Source organism: Chelon labrosus, assembly GCF_963514085.1.
Source record: "Chelon labrosus genome assembly, chromosome: 17".
In the NCBI taxonomy this organism is placed as follows: domain Eukaryota; kingdom Metazoa; phylum Chordata; class Actinopteri; order Mugiliformes; family Mugilidae; genus Chelon; species Chelon labrosus.
In genome coordinates, this window is record NC_140350.1 from 3,092,857 (window position 1) to 3,114,166 (window position 21,310).

At 41.0% G+C, this 21,310-nt stretch overlaps 1 protein-coding gene across 1 annotated transcript; it reads right to left on the minus strand.

The window, feature by feature from the left end:
- Positions 1 to 460: 460 nt before the first annotated feature.
- On the minus strand, positions 461 to 20,561 carry LOC311502608 (ubiquitin-associated and SH3 domain-containing protein B-like). The gene is made up of 14 exons (XM_084564919.1): positions 19,631 to 20,561; positions 7,325 to 7,378; positions 6,914 to 7,100; positions 5,541 to 5,739; positions 4,690 to 4,859; positions 4,383 to 4,591; positions 4,137 to 4,269; positions 3,605 to 3,725; positions 3,392 to 3,514; positions 3,145 to 3,237; positions 2,560 to 2,704; positions 2,360 to 2,466; positions 1,878 to 1,987; positions 461 to 1,792 (listed from the first exon to the last, which is right to left on the minus strand). The coding sequence occupies exons 1-14, from the start codon at positions 19,756 to 19,758 to the stop codon at positions 1,655 to 1,657; spliced, it is 1,917 nt and encodes a 638-aa protein (XP_084421045.1). The 5' UTR covers positions 19,759 to 20,561; the 3' UTR covers positions 461 to 1,654.
- Positions 20,562 to 21,310: the final 749 nt, after the last annotated feature.

The window sequence follows — 21,310 nt, forward strand, 5'->3', positions numbered from 1 at the left end:
AAAAACACATAAAAGCACAAATGAAAAATGAAAATGCCTCACCTGAATTAGCTCACGCAATATACCTGCGATGTTAGCTAGTTACCGAAAGTCGGTCTCACTGGGGCTAGAGTTCAAAGAAAAAAAATGTGTCGAGATGCTAAAATACAGAGAGCTGACTAAATAAACCGGCTTGATGAAGTAAGATATATATAGGTTTAAATGTGACAGTACCATTACAGTACTAATAGATATTCTACCCTTTTGGCTAGCATAAGGCGCAATCCATTACATATGGCTGTACAGTCAATGGTTCCACTTTGTGAATGTCCTGATGCTGTTTTATGCTAGATCACTGGAACAGCGGAGTGGGACATACAACTAAGCCATTCTTAACCTCTAGTTTTCCTGCAGTGTCACAATATTTGCTGTGAAAAAAAAAGTCTAAGACACATCTATCGTATTTAAATATTTAATGTAAGGTGTGTTTTCTGTTAAGACAGTCAAAACTCATAGTTGTTATATATTTAATGGGGGGAAATGGTGGCATCAACAGCACACTAACACTTCAAGTTAGACGGGGATTTGTGCAGTTCATTGTCCACTCTTGTTTATTTTATTTAAAGACAAATAAAAACCTCACTGTTATCTGTTCTGAACAGAACCCAGAATTAAAAGCAACCTTCCCCCTAACATGAAGAAGTGGCTAATGATTTTACAGAACACATATAGTCTGATATATAAAGGCCTTTATATGTCCACAACCTTGCTTTATTAATTTTGTGTCAACAGATTTTCAGAGTCATACAGCAAATAATTGGTATAAGCAGTAAGCACTTATTATCTGATGTAACCAAAATAAACCCATTATTTGAAAAGCATTGTGGTTATCAGGCTTACAGGGTGTCAAGGTATGGTCAAGACAAACAAGCAAAAGTTTTAATTGAAGCGCCTGAACAGAATTAGCAACGCAACCGCCTTCTGTGTATCATATGAATTTCCTTCTTGGCTGCCTCCACATTGGTCAGGTAGAATGGGGCTTACAGGGAAAAAAATAAGTGATTCTTGTGGGCACATAAATGCTAAAAGAAGAAAATGATATGACATTTGCAGGAATAAAACAGGTATACTTAACTACCCACCTCGGCACCAGAAACAATGAAGATCAGTTCTCCCCTATCTGATTGTCAACATTTCTTTTGTGCTTATTCACAGGAGGGTTGTAGCTACACATTAAATAATCATTTCTGACACATGGAAAGATATTTCTGTGGTGCAAGTCTTTCTCAACTTATTCTCGTCACAGTGTGTGAGAAGGCAGTGGGACACATAGTCTTCATCATCGCCCTCACTCTCAGCCCGAGGAGGAGCCAGAGAACAACCTTCTCACGGCATAAAACCTGATTGACTGAGAGAAACAAACCGCGGCCCAAACTGTTGCTCATTTTTTCTGTGATCTCCACGCAAACTGTACTTTCCCATTCCTGAGCAGTAAATACATTTCCCTCAATATATATAAATTTTTTTACCATGTCTTTGACGGAAGCCAGACTTTTTATTCCTTCGTTTTTTGTTTTTGGTAGTTGGGCTGGATTTATAGAATTGTAGGTTAAAAAATAAATAATATTTCAGCAGTTCAGGCTGCCAAAAGATTGAGAGTCAAACAGCATATCCTTCAGTCTTGCATTAGCATTTCCCTCCAGTTGAAACTGTGATTTGGCCCATGTGTCAGAGGCAGGATGGGTGGGTCGACCAGCTGCCACACCCCGGTCTCTCCCATTTCTTCGCAAGCACAAAAACCCAAGTAAGGAATCTGTAAGAGGAGACAGATGTGCATGTGTGATGAGAATGACGCAACAGAAATGAACGGAGCGCTTAAACCGAAGCAGCACACTGACCTTTCTGACAACTTGGACAAAGTCCTTGGAGTTTTGAGGGTTGAGGCCTTGTATTTGGCGAGTGCAAGCCTCCAGGGAGGAAGCATGGGCCACAATCAGGACCGTGTTTCCTGTGTGAAAGAGGTAGAGAACATAGCACCACATTCCACAGATACCATTACTGTTTATGGACTCAGCAGTCGATAATATACAGCGGCCACGTTCTTTAACACAAGCTTTTTTATGCAGGGACTGAGACAAAATCTAAAAATAAAGTGCTTGTTAAAAACTTCAGCTTTTTAAAATCCTGTCACCCAGCTCAGTTTCAAAGATGTATAGAGTTTAGAAAGTGAGCCTATGTGACACACATCCCACTGTTTAATCTGATTTTATCAGCTCATGTTCACTACTGCGGCCATCTAATAATAAACTTAGGAAAATGAATGTTGGCATTGTCTGATGCTTTGTAAATCTGAAATCACACATTTATATTTATACTTTACCCAGATTTTTGCACTCTGTCAAGATCTCCCGGGTCACTTGGAAGCTCCTGCTGATGTAGGTGTCATAGGACTCTGACACTGCCAACTTACTTATGGGAATATGAGGTCTAGGAACAAAATGATTGATACATGATGCAACCGCCATTTGTAGTTTCACAAATAAGTGCGCAAATATGCTATACTGTAGCGTTGCTTTGTACTTGTATGTTGTGTCCACACTCAGGTTAGCAGCAGCCAGATCAGCTGGAGGAATCCAGGTGGGTAAACATGTGCCTGAAACCCACTTGGTCCATTCAAACAACCCAGGCTCCACGCGGATTTTTGTCTTTCCCTCCTGCTGGAGACCTGTTACGGAATCCAACAGGGATAGAAGCCGTCTGAGAAGAAGTATGTCTTAGAAATAATTGTTTTTTTTAATGTCTACAGAAAATCTATCGATGTAATAAGAGTAATTATGTTGTTCCCATGTGGTCTAACTCAGCAACATGACATGCTTTGACTAGAGAATATTTCCTAAAAAAGTATGATGTAAATAGATGGGAAGAAGATAAATCTCCCCATTTTCTAATAATTTTTTCTGATGTCTCTAAGAACCACAGACGTTGTTATAATTTATTTAGGCTTTATAAGTAGATTTATATAAGTAGACAAGTCTGGATAAAAAGCAACAGTTTTAAACTTAAGGCCCAGTATTATAATCTAGCAGTAACAATTGTATCTGTACATATATCAGCTGAAGAACCTGATCCATTATTAGAGTATTGACGAGGAAGATGAAGTCCTACCCTGCAGAATGTGCTGAGCAGTCTGGACACAGCGCAGCGAAGGAGAGCAGTAAACAAAGTCTATTTTCGTGTGGCTTTCTAACAAGGCTTCACCTGAAAAGAGCCAAAACAGCATTATTCCACTGGCAGGCAATTTGTTCCTAATTTTAAGTATTTAACAATACTTAAAATCCAGATCTTAAGTAATTTATGGTAAGTTTTCACTGATAAATGACATCACAACAAACTATATTGAAAATGTACCAACCTACGAGTTTGGCCTGGGTGGAGCCAAACACAGTAATTGGACAATCTTTATCATAGTCCCGGTGACCTCCACTCCTAGCAGGTAGGCTGGATGGCATGTTGAGATTAGAGCGAATGTATCTGCCTAAGGGAGACAAATGAGAGGGAAATACTAAAGTCAAAAGTCTCTCACGTAGACATACTGGCAAAAACGTAATCTTGCTTGCATGCCAACCTTTGGAGTCAAAGCACTGAGTGACCCAGTGTTTGCCAAACACCACATCCATCCTCTCTCCATGGCGACACACAAACAGCCTCATCCTGGACAGCGAGGCCTGACTAGTTGGCCTTGACACCTAAGATTAAGATTCAAGTTTTTAGTCATTAATATCCAAACACATCAAAGAAAGACAACTGGACTTGTAGAGTTTCTTGAAGATGTTTCACCACTCATCCGAGTAGCTTCTTCACTTCTAAAGGACTGGTGGGGGGGTTAAGGTTTAAATAGGAACATTTGTGGGTGTAACTTATCCAAAACTTGCTTGACTAGTGTCTGTTAACGACCAGATACAATAGATGTTGCTATTTAAACCTCAACTTCCCGCCATTCCTTTAGAACTGGAGAAGCTACTTGGATGAGTGGTGAAACGACCTTCACAGATACAGTATATTGTCATTAATGCACTCTTATTGGGATACAGTGATGTTTGAGGTGTGCTTTTCTCTAAGCATGCAACCACTTATTTTTTTTTTTTATTGCACTGTACCTGCATAAGAGGACAGAGGCCAGTGAGGCTAGGAGGATCCCCAAGACTGTCATTTATCTGGCCATCAAACAATAACCCACACACACTGCTGCCAGAGTTAGATGGAGAGGCACAGTTGAGAAAGGAATGAGACCTGGTGGTCAGACAAACACAAAGACTTTGTTCATTAATTGGGCTTCAAATACAACACGGTTTATCCACATTGATGACATGTGTTTGGACTGAATACCATGCCCCCTTCCTTACCCATGGACGACCCATGTGTCAGACTCATCAGCACGGCTGACGTAGTTCTCAGGCAGCAGGCCGGACAGCCCCGAACCCAGTGAAGTGCCGTACAACCAGCCCTCACTGGCAGTGCTCTGCTCCACTGGAGACATGAAGATGAAGTCTCCTTGCAGCAGCTCGAGCTCATCATCATTCTGAGGCGCATATGGGTACATGACTTGCAGTGTCTATACAGAGGGAAGACAGTTAGCCATTAGGAAAGTGGCAATCTGAGTGGCATTTGAGGGGGCTTGTTAAAAGGAAGCACATATTTCAAAGGGTGTACCTCATGATTAGCAAACCGAATATCCCTGGAGAAGAGCACAGCCAGCCAGTCGCAGCCTGAGGACACATCCAGGTTTTTGGACAACTTCTCCAAAACTGGAAGGTGACTGGCTTGGAACTGGTATGCCAAAGTGACATGAAGTTGTTTCTTATGGGGCTCAACATTAGCGTCTGGACAGAGGAAAAAAACAGAAATGTATATGTGTTTAAACCCTCAATGAGGCACTGATGTAAACCATTTACATTCTTTAATATTTCCACACTGACAGAAAATCTGGTGTCATATGGTGATACTTATTGACTTATTCCTCAAAATACAACTTAGTCTACAACTGTATACATAAATATATTGGTAATTATATTAAACACTTAAATGAGAGCATCGTAAAAGGAGAGTATGGCATATGAAGAAATAAGCTCATTCACATTCCTGCTTAGAGGATGAAAAGAAGAGTGATATTATCACATTTGAACTCTGAATGTGAAGTTAAAGACAGGACATGGCTAGCTTAGCATTAAGACCAGATGAAGGGGAAACAGCTAGCAAATGTGCTAGCTGTTTCCCCAAAAAGGTTAAAAAAAACACCCACCACCATTTGTAATTTGTAATAAATTATATGATAATTTTATCATATAATTTATTTTCACTAAACACAAAAAGGCCTGGGAACCACATGGTGACAACAAGACTTGAGTCTTAAGTCTTGCCTAACCACCTCCTGAATGTAGCTTGGACAGATGAGATCCAGCCAGAAAGTGAATCAGCATCATCTCTGATATCAGACACCGTGTCTACAAGACGGTGTTCCTGTATAAGGTGCTTTTCACCAGAGGCACAAAGCGGACTCAAACCTGCTTTGGATGCTGCTTCAGTGGCAAAATCAGCAGCGAAACTCTTCAGAACCTCCGCCATCTGCTCCTCCACAAAGAGGCCTATGAAGGTGGAGGAGATGTAGAGCTCCAGTGGGAGGGGCATGGGTATGCGACCCTTCCACTTGGTCACGGTGGTCTGGAGAGCGTCCGACAGAGCCTCCACCTTCCCATCGGCACACTGAGCACAGTGGAAACAACGAAGCAGACAAACTCAACATCAGTCATTTCATCAGTTATGCATACACAAGCATATGTGAAAAAAGATTTAAAGTGCAACGGTTTTAGGCACTATAGATGCAAGATTAAAAAATATTTTCAGAAATAAGAAGAACAATATGCCCTCCACATCATGGAGTCAGACTATGATTACATAAAGAGGCTCCAAAGAAGAACTGTAGCAAGTTCTCCATAATCCTTGGAACAACCTACCAGCCAAGTGTCAATGTAAGTTCTCACACCAAATATTGATTTGGTTAAGTTTATTTTTTTCTTTATTTCACTGTGGTTTACTGTATAACCATGCAGTACTTCAGCTTAAAAGAAACAGGCAAGAGCAACAATAGTCATTGGGATTCATTCTCTGGCAACCCTGAAGCACATCCATTGATGTTAATGTTGTTGTAGGTTTCTTAGTCATGCATGCCGCGTGGCCTGTACATAAAGACGGACAAACCCTCTGTGACACAGGATTCCTGAGGAGCAGGTTTGGTGGCACCAGCTGTCGCTATTTTGGTATCCGAGTCTGACTAACTCGGTTAATCCGAAACTTGGCAAACAGGTAGACACTTGATACAACTTAAACAAGTTAGTTACATATTGTAAAAACTCGTCCCTGTACTAGTGTCACAAATGCGTAATCTATCCACAGAGACCAAAACTGTTTTTGTACCAGGCCGTTAACACGTGTATTTCTGCTGTAAGGCTGGGCATTTTAAAACAGGGTTTATGAAGATGGACTAGCTTTGGGTGCCAGCCTCAAGTGGTTGCGTTGGCTTAATTTTGCAGCCTCAGAGGTTGCCTTTTGATCTGCACCAAACTTCACAGCAACCCATCCAATAGCTTTATTTCAGTCTGGCAGAATGGAATGCCACCCTGAGTCTCCTGTGGCTGAAAACACGACAAAACAAACCCAGCAACAAAAAGTGGGGGAACACATTCAAAACTTAAGACATCAAATACTAAACACAGACAGACTGCTCAAATAAAGAGGAACTAAGTCACAAGTTGAAACTAAGAAGCAGGGATTTGAAGACCGCAGACACTGTGGGGGGGGGGGGGAGAGAGACCAAATGTGCTGTGTCTGCAAAGATGATTCAGTCACTTTTACTGACAATATAAAGAACGAGACTAACCATGAAGAACTGGCAGAGGGTGATGTGGGGGAAGATGTTGTGCGCCTTATTCTTGCCACATGAGAGGCGGGACTGCTTCCAGAAGTGCGAGAGCTGCTGGAGCAGCGGTCCACTGGGTCGCAGATATAACACATACTCTCTAGGCAGGGGGTCATCCAGGAAGGGATCATCCACATGGGAGAAGAGCCTGGAGCAACCAAGGCAATGCAAAGAGAGTGTTAAGTGGGAGATCAGAAGCAAAGTAAAGAGATGATGTCCAGCAGAGGGCAGCACTGTGGTAACAGCACAGTGACACATCAATGTAATATGGAGTTCTGTCAGTAGAGGTTTACCATTACAACACTTGTTTGGTTTCCAGTTAAGCATTAATCACCATCAGAGAGAAAGTACATATGTGTGTGGTGCTCTCACCAGTCACATGCTGCCTGGACGTTTTTGCCTCCCGTCGAAACCAGAGCTTTCAGACTGCAAAGAGGATAAGAAGAAGAGATCAAAGCTCAGTCACAAAATCAATATATTCTCTTCCGTATTCATTAGTAGGAGACTGCTGTGCTTCCATGTGACAGTGAACAAAGTACAAACATCCAGAGAGGGTAAAATGACAGGAAGCACATAATAATCCACAACAGAAGTTCATTACTTTTACCAGAGGATCATGCAACCGAGGCGACACTGACGCAAACCAACCACAGTTTTTTGACATCTTGTCCTATTGTCAATTAAATGTGCATGTCACATGCTCAGAGATACATTCAGCAAGTTTGCAGCAGCCAAATGTCACGTTATTAAGTGCCTCTATCTATAACAGAATAACGCCTTGCGTTTTAATGTAATGGAAAAAAAAGCAGAGTCCGTGTCGTGCCACAAGATTTATCTGTGCTATTTCATAATCTCCTAACTTCTTAAGACTTTTCTTCTGAAACAAGAGAGCGCTGATTGCATGATTACTCTTGAGTGCTTCAAATCTAATTAGTGTCTTTTTATAAAACCTCTGGCAGCGCAGGCTGCCTCTGAGGGGACTCGCTGACTCAAGGAGCTTTCTGCAGCTTTAAAAGGACTAACACAGTCTGGATGTGACTGTAATTCTGAGTTTACATTCGTGTATTCCCACATGAACGGAGGGGAGATGAAACTACGTGTGTGTGTAACTCAAGTCATTTGTTTCTCTTAACTTCTCTATTTTCTATATATAAACAACTAGGTCACTCCAGGAACATCTCAGGTTTATTTTGAGTATATTTTAGAAAAAAAAAACTGTTTCTGGTGAAGTAAGTGACGTTGGCTCATTTCGTTAACAAGCAACAGGAAGTGCATGGAGTAACCTTAACATTGTTTCTGCAGCATTTAACCTTTAAACTAAAAGCTATGCTATTCCATCACATTCTAGCTTAAGCTCTTTGTGCATTATGTGAAAATAAAGACCCACGTTTATTTCACCCATTCGCTGCATGAGAACAGTTAAAAAAATAAATAAATCCATAAAAATGCTTTTTCTAAAGGATGTCCTAAAAGACACCACCGCTTGCCACTGCTCTGAATGGCCATTCTAAGGACGAGAAAGCAACACCAACTGAGCAAGTGTTGTTTTCTGCGCCATTGCAGAGTCGTCCTTTGACTTAATATACAGCGTGATGTGGACATGTCGCGGCGTCTCTGTGTGCGATGGCAGTGTTCATTGTGCCGCTGTAGCATTCAAATTCAATGAGCTATTTTTAAATTTGGCCCACTGAGAGGATCCTAGATGAGGCGAAGTCCCCAAACCCCGGGGCAGCGCGCCCATACGCAGAATGGGTACATGATGGGAACGCCAGGCCTACAGGATCGTAACAGATGGCTCTCACAGATCTACTACGGCACGCACACAGACACCCACACTAACCCAAATAAAATATCAGCAACAAAGCTTAAAACTTAGGTTCAAATCTCCTTTCAAATCTCCCTCACCAGAAGCCTACAACAGCTAAAGATTACACATTTTACCTAAATGATCCTTTTTATTCCTACAGTAAGAACTATCCCTCCGTGTAGGCGGCTTAAGACAGAGACTCATTTGTTGGCTACAGTCGTCTTATTCAAAGATTCCACCTGGTGCTGTGTGGAGGAGGAAAGAAGGGGATTTTCTCTCAGAAGGCATGATGGGATTACATGCAGATGTGACCGAGACGTCACAAAATCCCTCACTGGATTGCTTGCTTCTTATTCCTGTGGCATTTTATGAGAGTGAACCCTTGTGGCATGAAATAATGGAAAAGGTCGCAATCACACACACACACATCATGGTGCTTGAATTAATTCAGTGCTCTAGGCGGGGAGCTGAAACCATGTCTAAAATGAAAGATTCTTTAGGATTTGGATAACAATAAAAATGTTTGACAACAACACAGTTCCTGAACTTCCAGTATTATTTTGTCCAATGCCCTGGAGTGTATCTGTGAACATTTAGCATCAGCAAATGCAGACAGGAGGCTTATAAGACTGAACGCAAAATTAAAAAATATTTTCAGCAATAAGAAGAACCATAGTCTTTCAGCTGAACCCTGCCCTCCACATCATGGAGTCAGTCTGTGATTACATAAATAGGCAGAGGACATGGAATCAGATCCAGAGAAGAACTGTAGCAAGTTCTCCATAATGCGTGTCAAGTTAAAAATGTAAGTGTAACTCTGAGAACTGGTTTTCAAGGCAAACCGTTTTCACACCAAATATTAATGTGACAGCAGAGAGACAGAGAATGTGCATCTTACTGTCTTATTTAGAGGCCCATGTAGAACTGCAAACTCTACTGATGTGCAATTGTTCAGCTGTTATTCTGCCTTTTCGAGATATATTTTTGCACAAGCACAATTAATAACTTGCTACAAACCATGAGATTGTTTCAGGTTACATGCTCTCCATTTAGACATTGAACCAGATAGTGTGCATGCTTTGCTACCTTGTTACAAGCCTGATTAACTGTGAACTTTATTTTGGGCCTGTCCTTGCAGCGTCAGACTTAATAACTTGCACTCGTTATATTCACACTAGTTTCCAAGCGAGCAAAAATATTCACAGTGAAACTTCCACTGATGGAAGTCTTCCTTGGAAATGTAACAACAGTGTCAGAGATGTTCTCACCGTAAGGAACGGTGAAGAGCTATTGCAGGACTACTCTAAAACTAACAAGACTAACAAAACTTTAAAAGAATTAAGAATTTATTCCTTTACTGGGAGTTTGATATAGAAGCTAGTATATGCACACTTTCTAATGCTCACTCATTACAAGTGGCTACTGCACATATTGAAATTCACTTACGTTTTTTTCTTTTTAATTCACGTTTCAAGTTATTCAGATTTTTATTTTATTTATTTATTTATTTTAGTATCAACATCTATTTCTTCAACATTTTTATTCTTGCTAACCTACACTTCTGGGCGAGACAGCAGGAAGACGTGTGGCCCGGCTCTGACTGAAGTGCTGACCACAAGGAAGTCGTGATATACAGCCAGGCGTAGCATTAAGGTGTTAAATATGCTTTTCTTTCAAGCTTAAATTACCACATGCACCATCTTGCTTGTGAGATCCAATCTTGTTGCATAATGCAGCTGCAGTCGACCCCCTCTTAGAGTACTAAATAAGCATGTGTATAATGTATATAGTGGTTATTATGGATAATGAAAAAATAAAGTGTTTGTTTTAAAGCCTTTTTTCTCTAGACTTTTCAAACTGGAACCAAAGACAGTTTGGAATTTAGAATTAAAAGAATGTATTTAAATGATTAATCAGCAAATTAATGGACACATTAGCTCTCCATTGATTTAACTGATCAAATTGATTTTTACTTTTACTTGAATTTGGTACTTGCAGCTTGCTCCTTTTGGTCTTTTTTAAATTATTATTCCTTGGAACTTCTCCAACATCGGCATCACCGCAATTGCTACACTTTGGAGGCCATTTTTGGCTGAATATATGCACATTTCTACTCGACACCTGCGACAGCACCTCCTACCCCACAGCTCTCTGTGCAACATCTGCCGTTTCATCCGTTCATTGTTTTTTTTAAACATATCTTTAACAGAGTTTGTTTTTGTTGAACTAAATATTCATGTCTCAAATGTGTTTCCCATCTGTTCCAGCATAGCTGTAACAGTCATGGACGAATGGCCCTCAATAACTGTTCCTAACCTCTTTGCAAGAACTGAGAAAGTTATTTATAAACTGCATTTCCTGTTCACAGGGACACAAAGATAAAAAAGATTAGAGAGAGGAAGGGAGATAACTCACAAATGCAAGTGACAGTGACCGTTATTAGATGAGAGCTTTTACTTCATTCGCACATGTAACACCGCTGCAGGCGATATTGGAAACAGGAACTGAACACACTTGCCATATGTGGGTGAAATGAAAGGCTGTTTCCACATTTAACCCTACTACAGATAAAGTGTTCTGGCAGGCTTTTGCATGTTTAAACATCAGTGGGTTTTGGTTTTGCATATATGTAAACATTCTCTGGATTGCTTACTAAAGCCCACTTTACCGGGAAAGTTATTGCAACTAAACTCAGCTACATACATGCCATTCATGGCTACACATCTGGATATAAAAAGGAAATCATGTATTAAAAGTAGCAATTATCTTGAACAAGAGACAACAAAATTGTCTCTCTGTCTCAACACACACAGACATGGACATACGCTACAGCGCTTACAGATAGATGCTCCCCATGGCCCCTCCCTGACTCAATTCAACATTTCCTGTTTACAAGCCAACAGCGAACTCACATATCTAACCACTTATAACACCAAGAGCGCCAAGAGGACTGCTGCTGCTGCTGATCACCAGACTGCACCCTAAGGAGAGCCCCCCATCAGCAGATAGAAATGTGCTCCCCTTCAGCCAAACACCAGACTCTCCATCAAACTTTTCACTTAGTGACTGACTGCCGATGTCTGGGGTAACCCCACTTACGTCTGACTGATAATACCACTTTCACTTTAGCTTCCAGATCTGTTAAAGCCATAATGTTAAACACACAACGCTCATGCTGACTTCAAATGGAACTCTAAGCTTGTGATTACGACATGGTAGTCATGCTTGGTGTTGGTGGTAACATTGGCTGTAAATCATGACAACACCAGTGCTAGGCAACTGTTGGCATCTTGAAGAAGCAGAGGTTAAAAGCTTTGCAAGCAAGCAAGTAAATATAAAAGCATGATTATCAAAATAATATAACATAACATATTGGGAAATTGTTAAGAAACTCTATCCAACTAAATTAAAATATGATTTACCATCCACCTGTGCCATCCCTACTGTGACAAGTCAAAATGTCTGCTGTGAAAACGGCTAGCTTATTAGTTAGCTTAGAATAAAAACTGTAAGCTAAGCTAACATGTCTGCCTCTAAAACTCAAATATAGCAAGTAGATAGTTTAAGATTACAACATCAGAAGTTATGCACACCAAGTGCTTGCGTTCAAATGGTATCATCGACCGTATGAGAGAAAAGACCGCTGCTAGGGAACTGTTGGCTGCTAGGGAACTATTGGCACCTAGAAGCACACAGAGGCTAACAGCTAGCAAGCTAATGACCAAGTAACTTAATGTTGCCAAGATGTGTTTGTGTTACACTGAGCTAACTTGCAGCTAGCAGCTAGCTTCATATGTAGATAGCAGAAATTAGTGTGGTATCAATCGAAACATTTTGTTCAGGGTCAGATACTTTTCTAACAAGGCCAGCTCTTGGTGTTGCGTACTTTTAAAGCTATTCTTTCAAGCTCACAAGGCAATGTTTCACTGGCACTAACAGACCTAGCAGTGTACAGATGGGTGTAGTTAACTACTACTCTTCTACAAACTTCCTTATTTCTGAACAAGAGATATTGAAGTTTACAAGGACAGACAGAACAAGTTAGAGGCTGGCACCAGTATCTGGACAGAGTGAGCCTTTTTGTAAGCAAATGATGGTACTAACTGTATTCACTTGTGCCAATTGTGCTTATTAGTTTAAATAAAAGATCAAAAAAGCTTTAATCAAACCTACAATAAAGTGTGCCGTTTTAACATGAGTGTTATTTGTAGCGCTCTATGACGTCAGTGAAACAAGCAAAAGTGCACAGAGCAAATGTTTCACTAAGAATTTATGAGGCACAGTGCCAAAACTGTGATGCATCACACAGCAGTCCTTAAAAGTCCCAGGAAGTGTCATACAAAGGAGACAGCTTGAGAATTATGGCCGTTGCTGCTGCTGACTTAAAACAACACCTAAATAAAGACATCCTCTGCCCAACTACGGCCAGAAAATCAATTACCAGATCACACAGACCAGCTGAAAAGTGATCTGTGATGAGGTCAAGGAAGTGCAAACGCTCAGCTCAAAGGTTTTAGGCATTTATATTTGTCCAATCGGTAACAGGGCTATAGTGAAGGATGTAGCAGGCCTGTAACTCATTCAATGTACCAAACCTTTTTACAATGTGAAAGTAACGTAACGTGTGAGTCTCCTGCTTTAACTGCCCTCAGAAAACCATCTCTGTAAAGGTCACGAGCCACTTCCGGAAATGGGCGACTTCCTCTTGGCAGGCTTGAATACAAACTTAGAGTTTGTTCTTCCAAGCTGTGCATGCAGGCAGGGACATGTCACATGTCACATGCATAAGCTATATTTTGTCATTTATTATGCAAAGCTCCCAGTAAACAAAAGCAGTTCCCCGTGATGCCGTTTTACATGTCACACAACAGTAAATTTGTGCATGTAGCTGTTATGGAGGAAATGTGAAACTGATATGGTTATGAGAACAGAGTCCTGCAGTTGCTGACTTCCTCTTAAACACACAAAAGGTTTCACAGACATACAGTGCGCAAAGACAAATCACATGAAATTACTGTACACGAACCTTTATGAACTAGATGCATTCCAGCTCAATAACCACATTGGTTTTGATGTCCGTGTTTGAGAAGAACAATGGAACAATAAAGAACAGACATGACAGGGTCTAAAGACAATTTAATCTGTGTTGTATATAAAGAATTCAAAACAAAAGCTATAATTCAGAGTTGATCAGTGTTTTATTAGCTGGAGTTCACAACCTATATATGTTCACACAATCTTAAACTCTGAAATAACATTTTGCATGACGACTGAACTGAATGCAGTTAACTCCACACTAAATTTCAGATTCTCTGCAAATACTCTGCATGGAACAGCAGATTTGTCCAATTTACTGAGTAAAACTGCCAAATGTCTGATGAATCCTGCATCATAAATGTGAGGATTTTCATTGTTTTATGTAACTGGAAACTGCAAAAGTTAAGAGCTGTTGGTTGGCTCAAATAAACTGAAGTACAACATGTAAACAATTCATTTCTGTTGGATCCACATGCTCCTCAGAAAGTGTCATTCCCTAAGTTGGGAAGTTGCTTTTCTGACTTGTGTGTGTTCATGTGATTTGAGTTGGAATGTGTCAACAGCATGGACATTACAAACAAGATATATTTTTTGCTCGAAGCATTTGAGCAACACGCTGTTTTAAAATCTAGCAAAGGAAATGGATTCAATGTCATGTTAATATGTTGTCAAAAGTATACTGTTAGGCACTTGTGATAGATGATGCCTTTTAAGAAGTAATCAACCTCTCAGGTGCAAAAATATTCTACTCATACTCTCAATGATCTCATTTTGTCATTGTGTCTTTACTTTTCCAACATTAGTTATTTGGTCATTAGCTTGCTAGCTGTTAGCCTCTGTGGCTTCTAGGTGTCAATAGTTCCCTAGCAGCGGTGTTCTCACTCTTACGGTCGATGATACCATTTGAATGCAAGCACTATGTGCACATAACTTCTGATGTTGTCACCTTAAGCTACAACAAAAAGTTCAATTTGAAGACAGCATTAGCTAGTTCCAGCGCCCATCTCCCTATAAAACTATCTACCTACTACACTTGAGTTTCAGAGGCAGACATGTTAGCTTAGCTTACAGTTTTTATGCTGAGCTAACTAACAGACCTTTCACACAGCAGACATTTTGACTTGTCACAGTTTCTCAATAATTTATAATAAACATTTGAGGTCTTGTGAATAGAACCGGCTTTCTGATCAAGACGGGGAAGTTGAACTGTCCTCTAGTTGTTTAGTGCCTCTTTACATCTTGTACCAGACAATGTAAGTAAAATGCTTTTTCTGCAGTCATTGCTCTGGTACATTTTTCTCACCTACTTCCTGTTCCTTTGCTCACCACTGCAACTGTAAACAAAGCAAAACTGCACGAGATTATTTACATGAATCCAAATCCTGCATTGCATCATATATTAAATGTGTTAACATTTCTGCCATGGTTTCTAAACAGCTGCTATTATGGTAGGTTGGTGTTTCACGCATGGTTGACGCAAAGAAGCCACAGACATGCCATTTTTTGCATTATGAAGTTTTGTCATGACTCAATTTGTAGAAAATCAAGGAGTTAATTCAACTTTTCACTTCCTTAAAATATCAACAACGGCACCTTGTTCTGCCACAAATTCAGGCTCCAGCGCTAAGTGTCACTTCCACTTCCACAAGGTGTGTGATTCCAGTATGCTCAGTTATTTTGGCAACAAGCAAGACATTTAAAACTACACACCGTCATTTCTAATTTTGCATGAAGCTAGATGCAGGTTTCAAAGCACTCCAACACTCACTGAAAAACAAGGAAGCAAGGAACTATTTGGGACTGGTAACAGGCCCCACAAGTCATTATAAGTTAATATTAAACCAGAGCGATAATGGGGGAGTTCTTTATTAAGAAACACTGGACCAGATTATTAAACAGGAGAAAGGGTGCAGGTATGGAAGGGATAAGAAACCAAGATAACAAATCACAACAGTACCTGGGGCTGACATCACAGCGGGTATCTCACAACAGGACAAGGCTCAGTGGAGCTTAAAAGAAGGTGCTAGGATACACTGGAAAAAGAGAGTTTTATTAAGACACTTATATTGTGTCCTCAGTGTTTTATTGTGGCTATCTTGACAGCAATCTTGAGTTTGTGTTCCACTACCAGAAAAAAACAATTAAATATCCTCTCTCTTTTCCAACTAAATATTATTTCTAATGACTCTGGTTATTCTTAACTTACTGGTTGGATCATATAATGGAGGACAGAGGAAGGCAAACATTTTCAAAGCAACTCAAAAACTAACCACATATGATCTAACTTTGCTCTTACTCAATTTGCCTGCAACTGTCAAAAACCACAGAAACACTTTGCTTTAGAGTAAAGAGCAACAAAGTAGAGAGATAATACGACAAATCCCAGCACTGTCACGGTCTTACTCTGATCAGTTTCCAGTCCTGCCTCTGACCATCAGATGCGATCGGTGCAGGAACAGAGAGCCCAGTCCATCCAGCTGCTATCTGATTATTCTCGTCGATACCCGGATGATTCAGCAGAAAATCACCCAAATTAAAACAGAAGGGCCATTTCTCTGCTTGTTCGCATGTGTGTACATGATTCACGCTCCCTACTGCCTGAAAACCCACACTGAGGCCCTTGTTCCCTGAAGCCATGACTGATAGCTGATTTGCCTATTATTCCTTCTTCCTCTCCCACCAAAATCCAGGAAGAGGCAAAGCCCGTGAATTTATTTTGATATTTTACTGCAATATGTCTGTGTTGGTGGCCAGAATAGCTTGTGAATAGCCTAACGAGATATTTGCAACTGTGCTGAGGGGTAGCACTAAATGTCTGTCTGAACATCTTGATCACGGACTGTGATTAAAATCCAAATTTTTAACAGTTTTATTCAGGGGAAACTTGATATGACAAATATGTCAGCTATCAGTCATTAGGAGTCATGTTCCTCCTCAAATTTTCTCTCCTGTAAGCTCTGCCACAGTCAGTAACACACAAACGATGACACATTTCAAGCTGCACAAATGATATGAAATGGGGCATATACTTCCTGTTTCATAAATGGCCGCTGTCTCTGGGGCTGTGGAGGTCATCAGAATTTTTTCTGCCCATTTTACTTCTTTACACCCTAGCACTTAAAGGGGAACTACTATTTTTTACAACCTGGACCTTATTTCTGTCGTAAAATACGGTCGTTTACTCACCCATATAACTTTTGTGTAATTCATATTCCTTCGGGAGATATTTAGATCTGCGTATATCCATGTAGTGGGAGTGACTGGGGCACCGAAACGCAGCCTCTAAATAACGCATTATCTGCCGCGAAACTCGTTCATTTCACCAATATTTTGTTATCGTACCCTAGTGCTATTCCCCGTTGAGTCTGGAGCTACAGACCCTGGATGATGTCTTCTGACCTGGATGATGTCATCTCTGAGTGCCGCGCACACCCGCTGCGGTCGGCTTATTTACCTGTAATTTGCTACTGCTAGTTTTTTGCAACATGGCTGAATATTTTTCCGACTCTGAGGTTGTGGACGAACCATAGCAGGGCTACTGGAAGAGAGAACAGCCATATGTTTTGGGGGTTTTTTCGCCAAGGCAGTAATTTACGTGCAGGTCATGAGTCCGTGCCGAATTTTGTTTGTCACATTTTAATGCCAGAAAACTGCATAATAACACCAACATTTAGAACCACTGACTACTTAAGTAAAGGGCTGCAGGCCAGATTACCAACATGGCTATTTAAAACTTTGTAACCCATGGTAAAAAAAAATGAAGATGAAGAAGCAAAGCCAGAGGTTCAGTATCACCATCCACAACAAGCAGCACTGTGTTAGACCGCTCTTGTTTGGGTGTAGCTCACCAGCCAGGAGCAACACTTATAAGATGTATCCAGTGATTTAATGATGCAACTCTATGGTGGCGCTCTGGCCCATTGGAAAAGCAAAAAACGTTGGCGAGATGAACCAACTCCAAACAGGCACTAGCCCAGAACTAGCCCCCATTCTGTGCCGGTGGAGAGGGCCTATCGTTCATCATATGTCCCTAGGAGATGTGCACAAAACACCTGGCTGCCTCCCGTGCTTTTCACACGTGCATGTTTGCATTTCACAACTCTTTTTATCTCCTGTCATAGCCATTGTGTCCACATCAGCGCAGACAGGCTTGAGGGTAGTGACGCTAAATTATTCTGCTTCATTATAAATGTATAGCCTTGATGAAATCAAAGTGTATTAGTGTGTCATCAATAATACATGTGAGTCTGCAAATATAACCAAGCCCAGTCATGCATTTTGTCTGCAGTGGTTCATTAGCCAGAAGCAGAGAGAGAGAGCTGCAGTCTGAAACAATCAAAGCCTGGACGACCTTAGCCAGTTTTGCAAAGGATAAAACAGCTTAATTTTGGAGATACTGTATCTGTCTGGCTAGAAGAAGAAAGACCGTTCCACATTTGTAGTCAGCTAAGATAAGTATCAGCGGTCACTGCTAAATTTCCATTCCCTTGTTTAACAAGTACAGAAACAAGTAATAGATCTGGAAGGTAATTACTGTGTTCTAAGAGTTTTGCCTCCGCAGACAAATGTGAACTACTTCAGATTTCTTTTGATACCTGGGAGGCAATCTTTAGGCACATACAGAAAGGCTTTTTGTTGGAGACGGTTGAAATCATCTGGGTTAATATATGACGTGGGAGTATCTGACGGCCTGAACAATAAGAAGGCTCATTCTGATTATAGATTCCGTGATTAGGTTGGGTTCGTACAGTGGGAGGAGGCTGAGACATTAAAACGTAGCTGTGCAGAACTATTTAGAGATTTTTGTGGTGTGAGCCCTCTCAACTGTGTTCAGGTGTTCAAGCCGATGCTGCTGGTGCAATCTAACTCTAAAGATAAACACACTGCCCTTGCCGACACGTTGAGCTACCAGGATTAAAAATGGGTTTCTTGAAGTAAACTTCTTTTTGTTGAGAATGTTTTCCCATTCACAGACAAGGCCGCACATTTCTCGGGTTTGTGGTTTTAGAGAATGCTGCTGTAGATTTGCGAGCTCAAAAACTGAATTCAAAATCTCCATTTCCTTAATTAATTTCTTCATGTATACTTCACAAACATTACCAATATGTTCAGCAATTAATCACCGTTACATCTGAGGCCACCAACACTAGCAGGCAGACTAGACATTTTTTATTAGAATGACATAATCTACGAGCCAGTACTGCTTGTTTCCTGGCAACTTCTTTGCTTAAGGATGAATGAAAAGAAGTACTGTCAAGACAGAACCAGGATGAGGTTTTCATTGAAAAACCCAGCGAGGGATGGTGTGTGAATCGCATGAATCAGTTAAGACTGAGCATCTCCAGTGTTTTAGTGGAAACACAAAGACACACGATGCACACAATTCTGACGGTTCATTTTGCTGATTGCACGCATTTTGAATGCAGTATTTTAATTTTATCCTTACAAGGATTTTAATATTTCCTCCACTTATGTATTATCATAGAAGAAGAAAAATAAAACATCCATGTAACAACTATTGGAATGAATGTAAGTTTACTTCTAGTGTGTTAAAATAAAATAAAAAAGACTTAACTCTAAGTCTAGATAATGACCCAAAAATCTAAATGAAACCCTGCTGTAGAACAAGCAATGCTGTCAGTTTAAAGGGGTCATCCGAAGGGACCCCGGAGGCTATGACATGAGTTAACATCATGCACAGCAGAGCAGACAGCTGCAGAGATGCTTCTGGTCTGATCAGCTGCTGATGAAACTGCAACAACGACACTGGAAACTTTGAGAGGTCGAGTTTTGAACGGTGCGTGTGTGTCGGGACAGTGCAGATGTATACTCACGCCCTGGTCTTGGGGAAGCCCATAGACAGCAGCACGTCCAGAGTGGACCCATGTTTGATGGTTGACGGCCGGCTCTGGCGCTGCCTCCGAGGGGTCACTTTGGCATAAAGGTCCTCTTTAGCTGCCATAACTCAATGCTCCATAGGTATGCCAGGTCCACGGCTCTTCTGCTGTGTTTTCATTTGATAAAAATAAGAAGAAAAGCAGAAGGATGGAAGCGACAGGCTGTTTAAACCGGGGTGGCTTGAGTTAAGCGGAAGCGCGCAGAAATCACGAAACGCAGCGAGGAAACGAGCATGTTTTTGGTTTGTCTGAATGCTGTGAGCTGGATCAAGCTGCCTCCTGACGGCTCGCACATGAAGTCAAAACCATCAGCAGGGGGCTCAGCCATGGGAAGTCACTTCTGCTCTCTCAATCGCGCCCCCGATTCAGAGTCTCCGGCCGAGGCGAACATATCTGACCCCTGCTCGCCTCTCGCATCCGGTCCGCTCAGTGAAAAAATAAATAAATAAATAAAACAGATGCGACCATAAAAGCTTTCTTTCCAAACGATGTCGTATTTATGAATGGATCCTGAGTGAGCGAATGTTCAGCCTGTAAAAGGTAGCGGCTCCAACAGCGCGGCCCCTTTAGTTAAAGGGACAGTACACATTTTGACAGCGGAAGGGGAAACTGTGCGGTTTTACACGAAATACGGGTGACACTAAGGGAACAGGCACTCCTCTCAGGCGAGGCGTGTTGTTTTAATGCGTGTGCTATTAAAGTAATCAGATTACTGGACGCAGTGTTAGGAAAACTGTCGAGGGAGGGTCGGACGGTGGAAAAAGTTGGTCACACTTCCTGTCTGCGAAGGGTGTCGACACTTCCCGCATGCGCAGTACTGGACAACCAGAGCAGCACGCGACAGCGTCAGTTGCCACAGCAACCAGCGGAATCTATCCCAAATATACTGTTATTTATTTATCTAATGTAAAAAAAAATATTTTACCGTTTAAAAAAAGACTGCAGGCAAGGAGTTCTCCATTTTATTTGTTGTCCCCTTTAAAGTTTTTAATGTAAAACGTATTTACTTAATATTTGTTGATGTAACTAAACAATTGTTAATATCTTGTTCTTGTATATGCATACGACAAGCTCATTTGTTTTATCAATCTATAACAAAATTAAATATCAAGTAGCTGACAGTAAACTTGAAGTCATACATTTCTCTACACTATCTTTGTGTACTCAAGATGCTGTTGTGCTTTTGTTTTTTGTGATGCTGGTCGTTTGTCTACTGGTAGAGGTACTGATCATATAGTTGTGTTTCACATTTATGTGATTGTGTTATGGAAATCGCAGAAATAGTCTCTTGTTAGAAAAAGACATTAGTTAAAACTTCCAAACGTCCAGTAATGAGAAGAGTACGCTGTTGATTTCAAAGTTCTTTTCTCTGTAAGGTTCCGGGTTCTAATCCATGGGCCGACTGGGCCTTTCTGTGTGGAGTTTGCATGTTCTCCCTGTGTCTGCATGGGTTCTCTCCGGGTACTCCAGCTTCCTCCCACCGTCCAAAGACATGCTTGCTAGGTTGACTGGTGATTCTAAATTAGCCGTAGGTACTGGTGACCTGTCCAGGATGTACCCCGCCTCTTGCCCAATGACAGCTGGGATAGGCTCTTATCAGTGAAAAGCAAATTACTG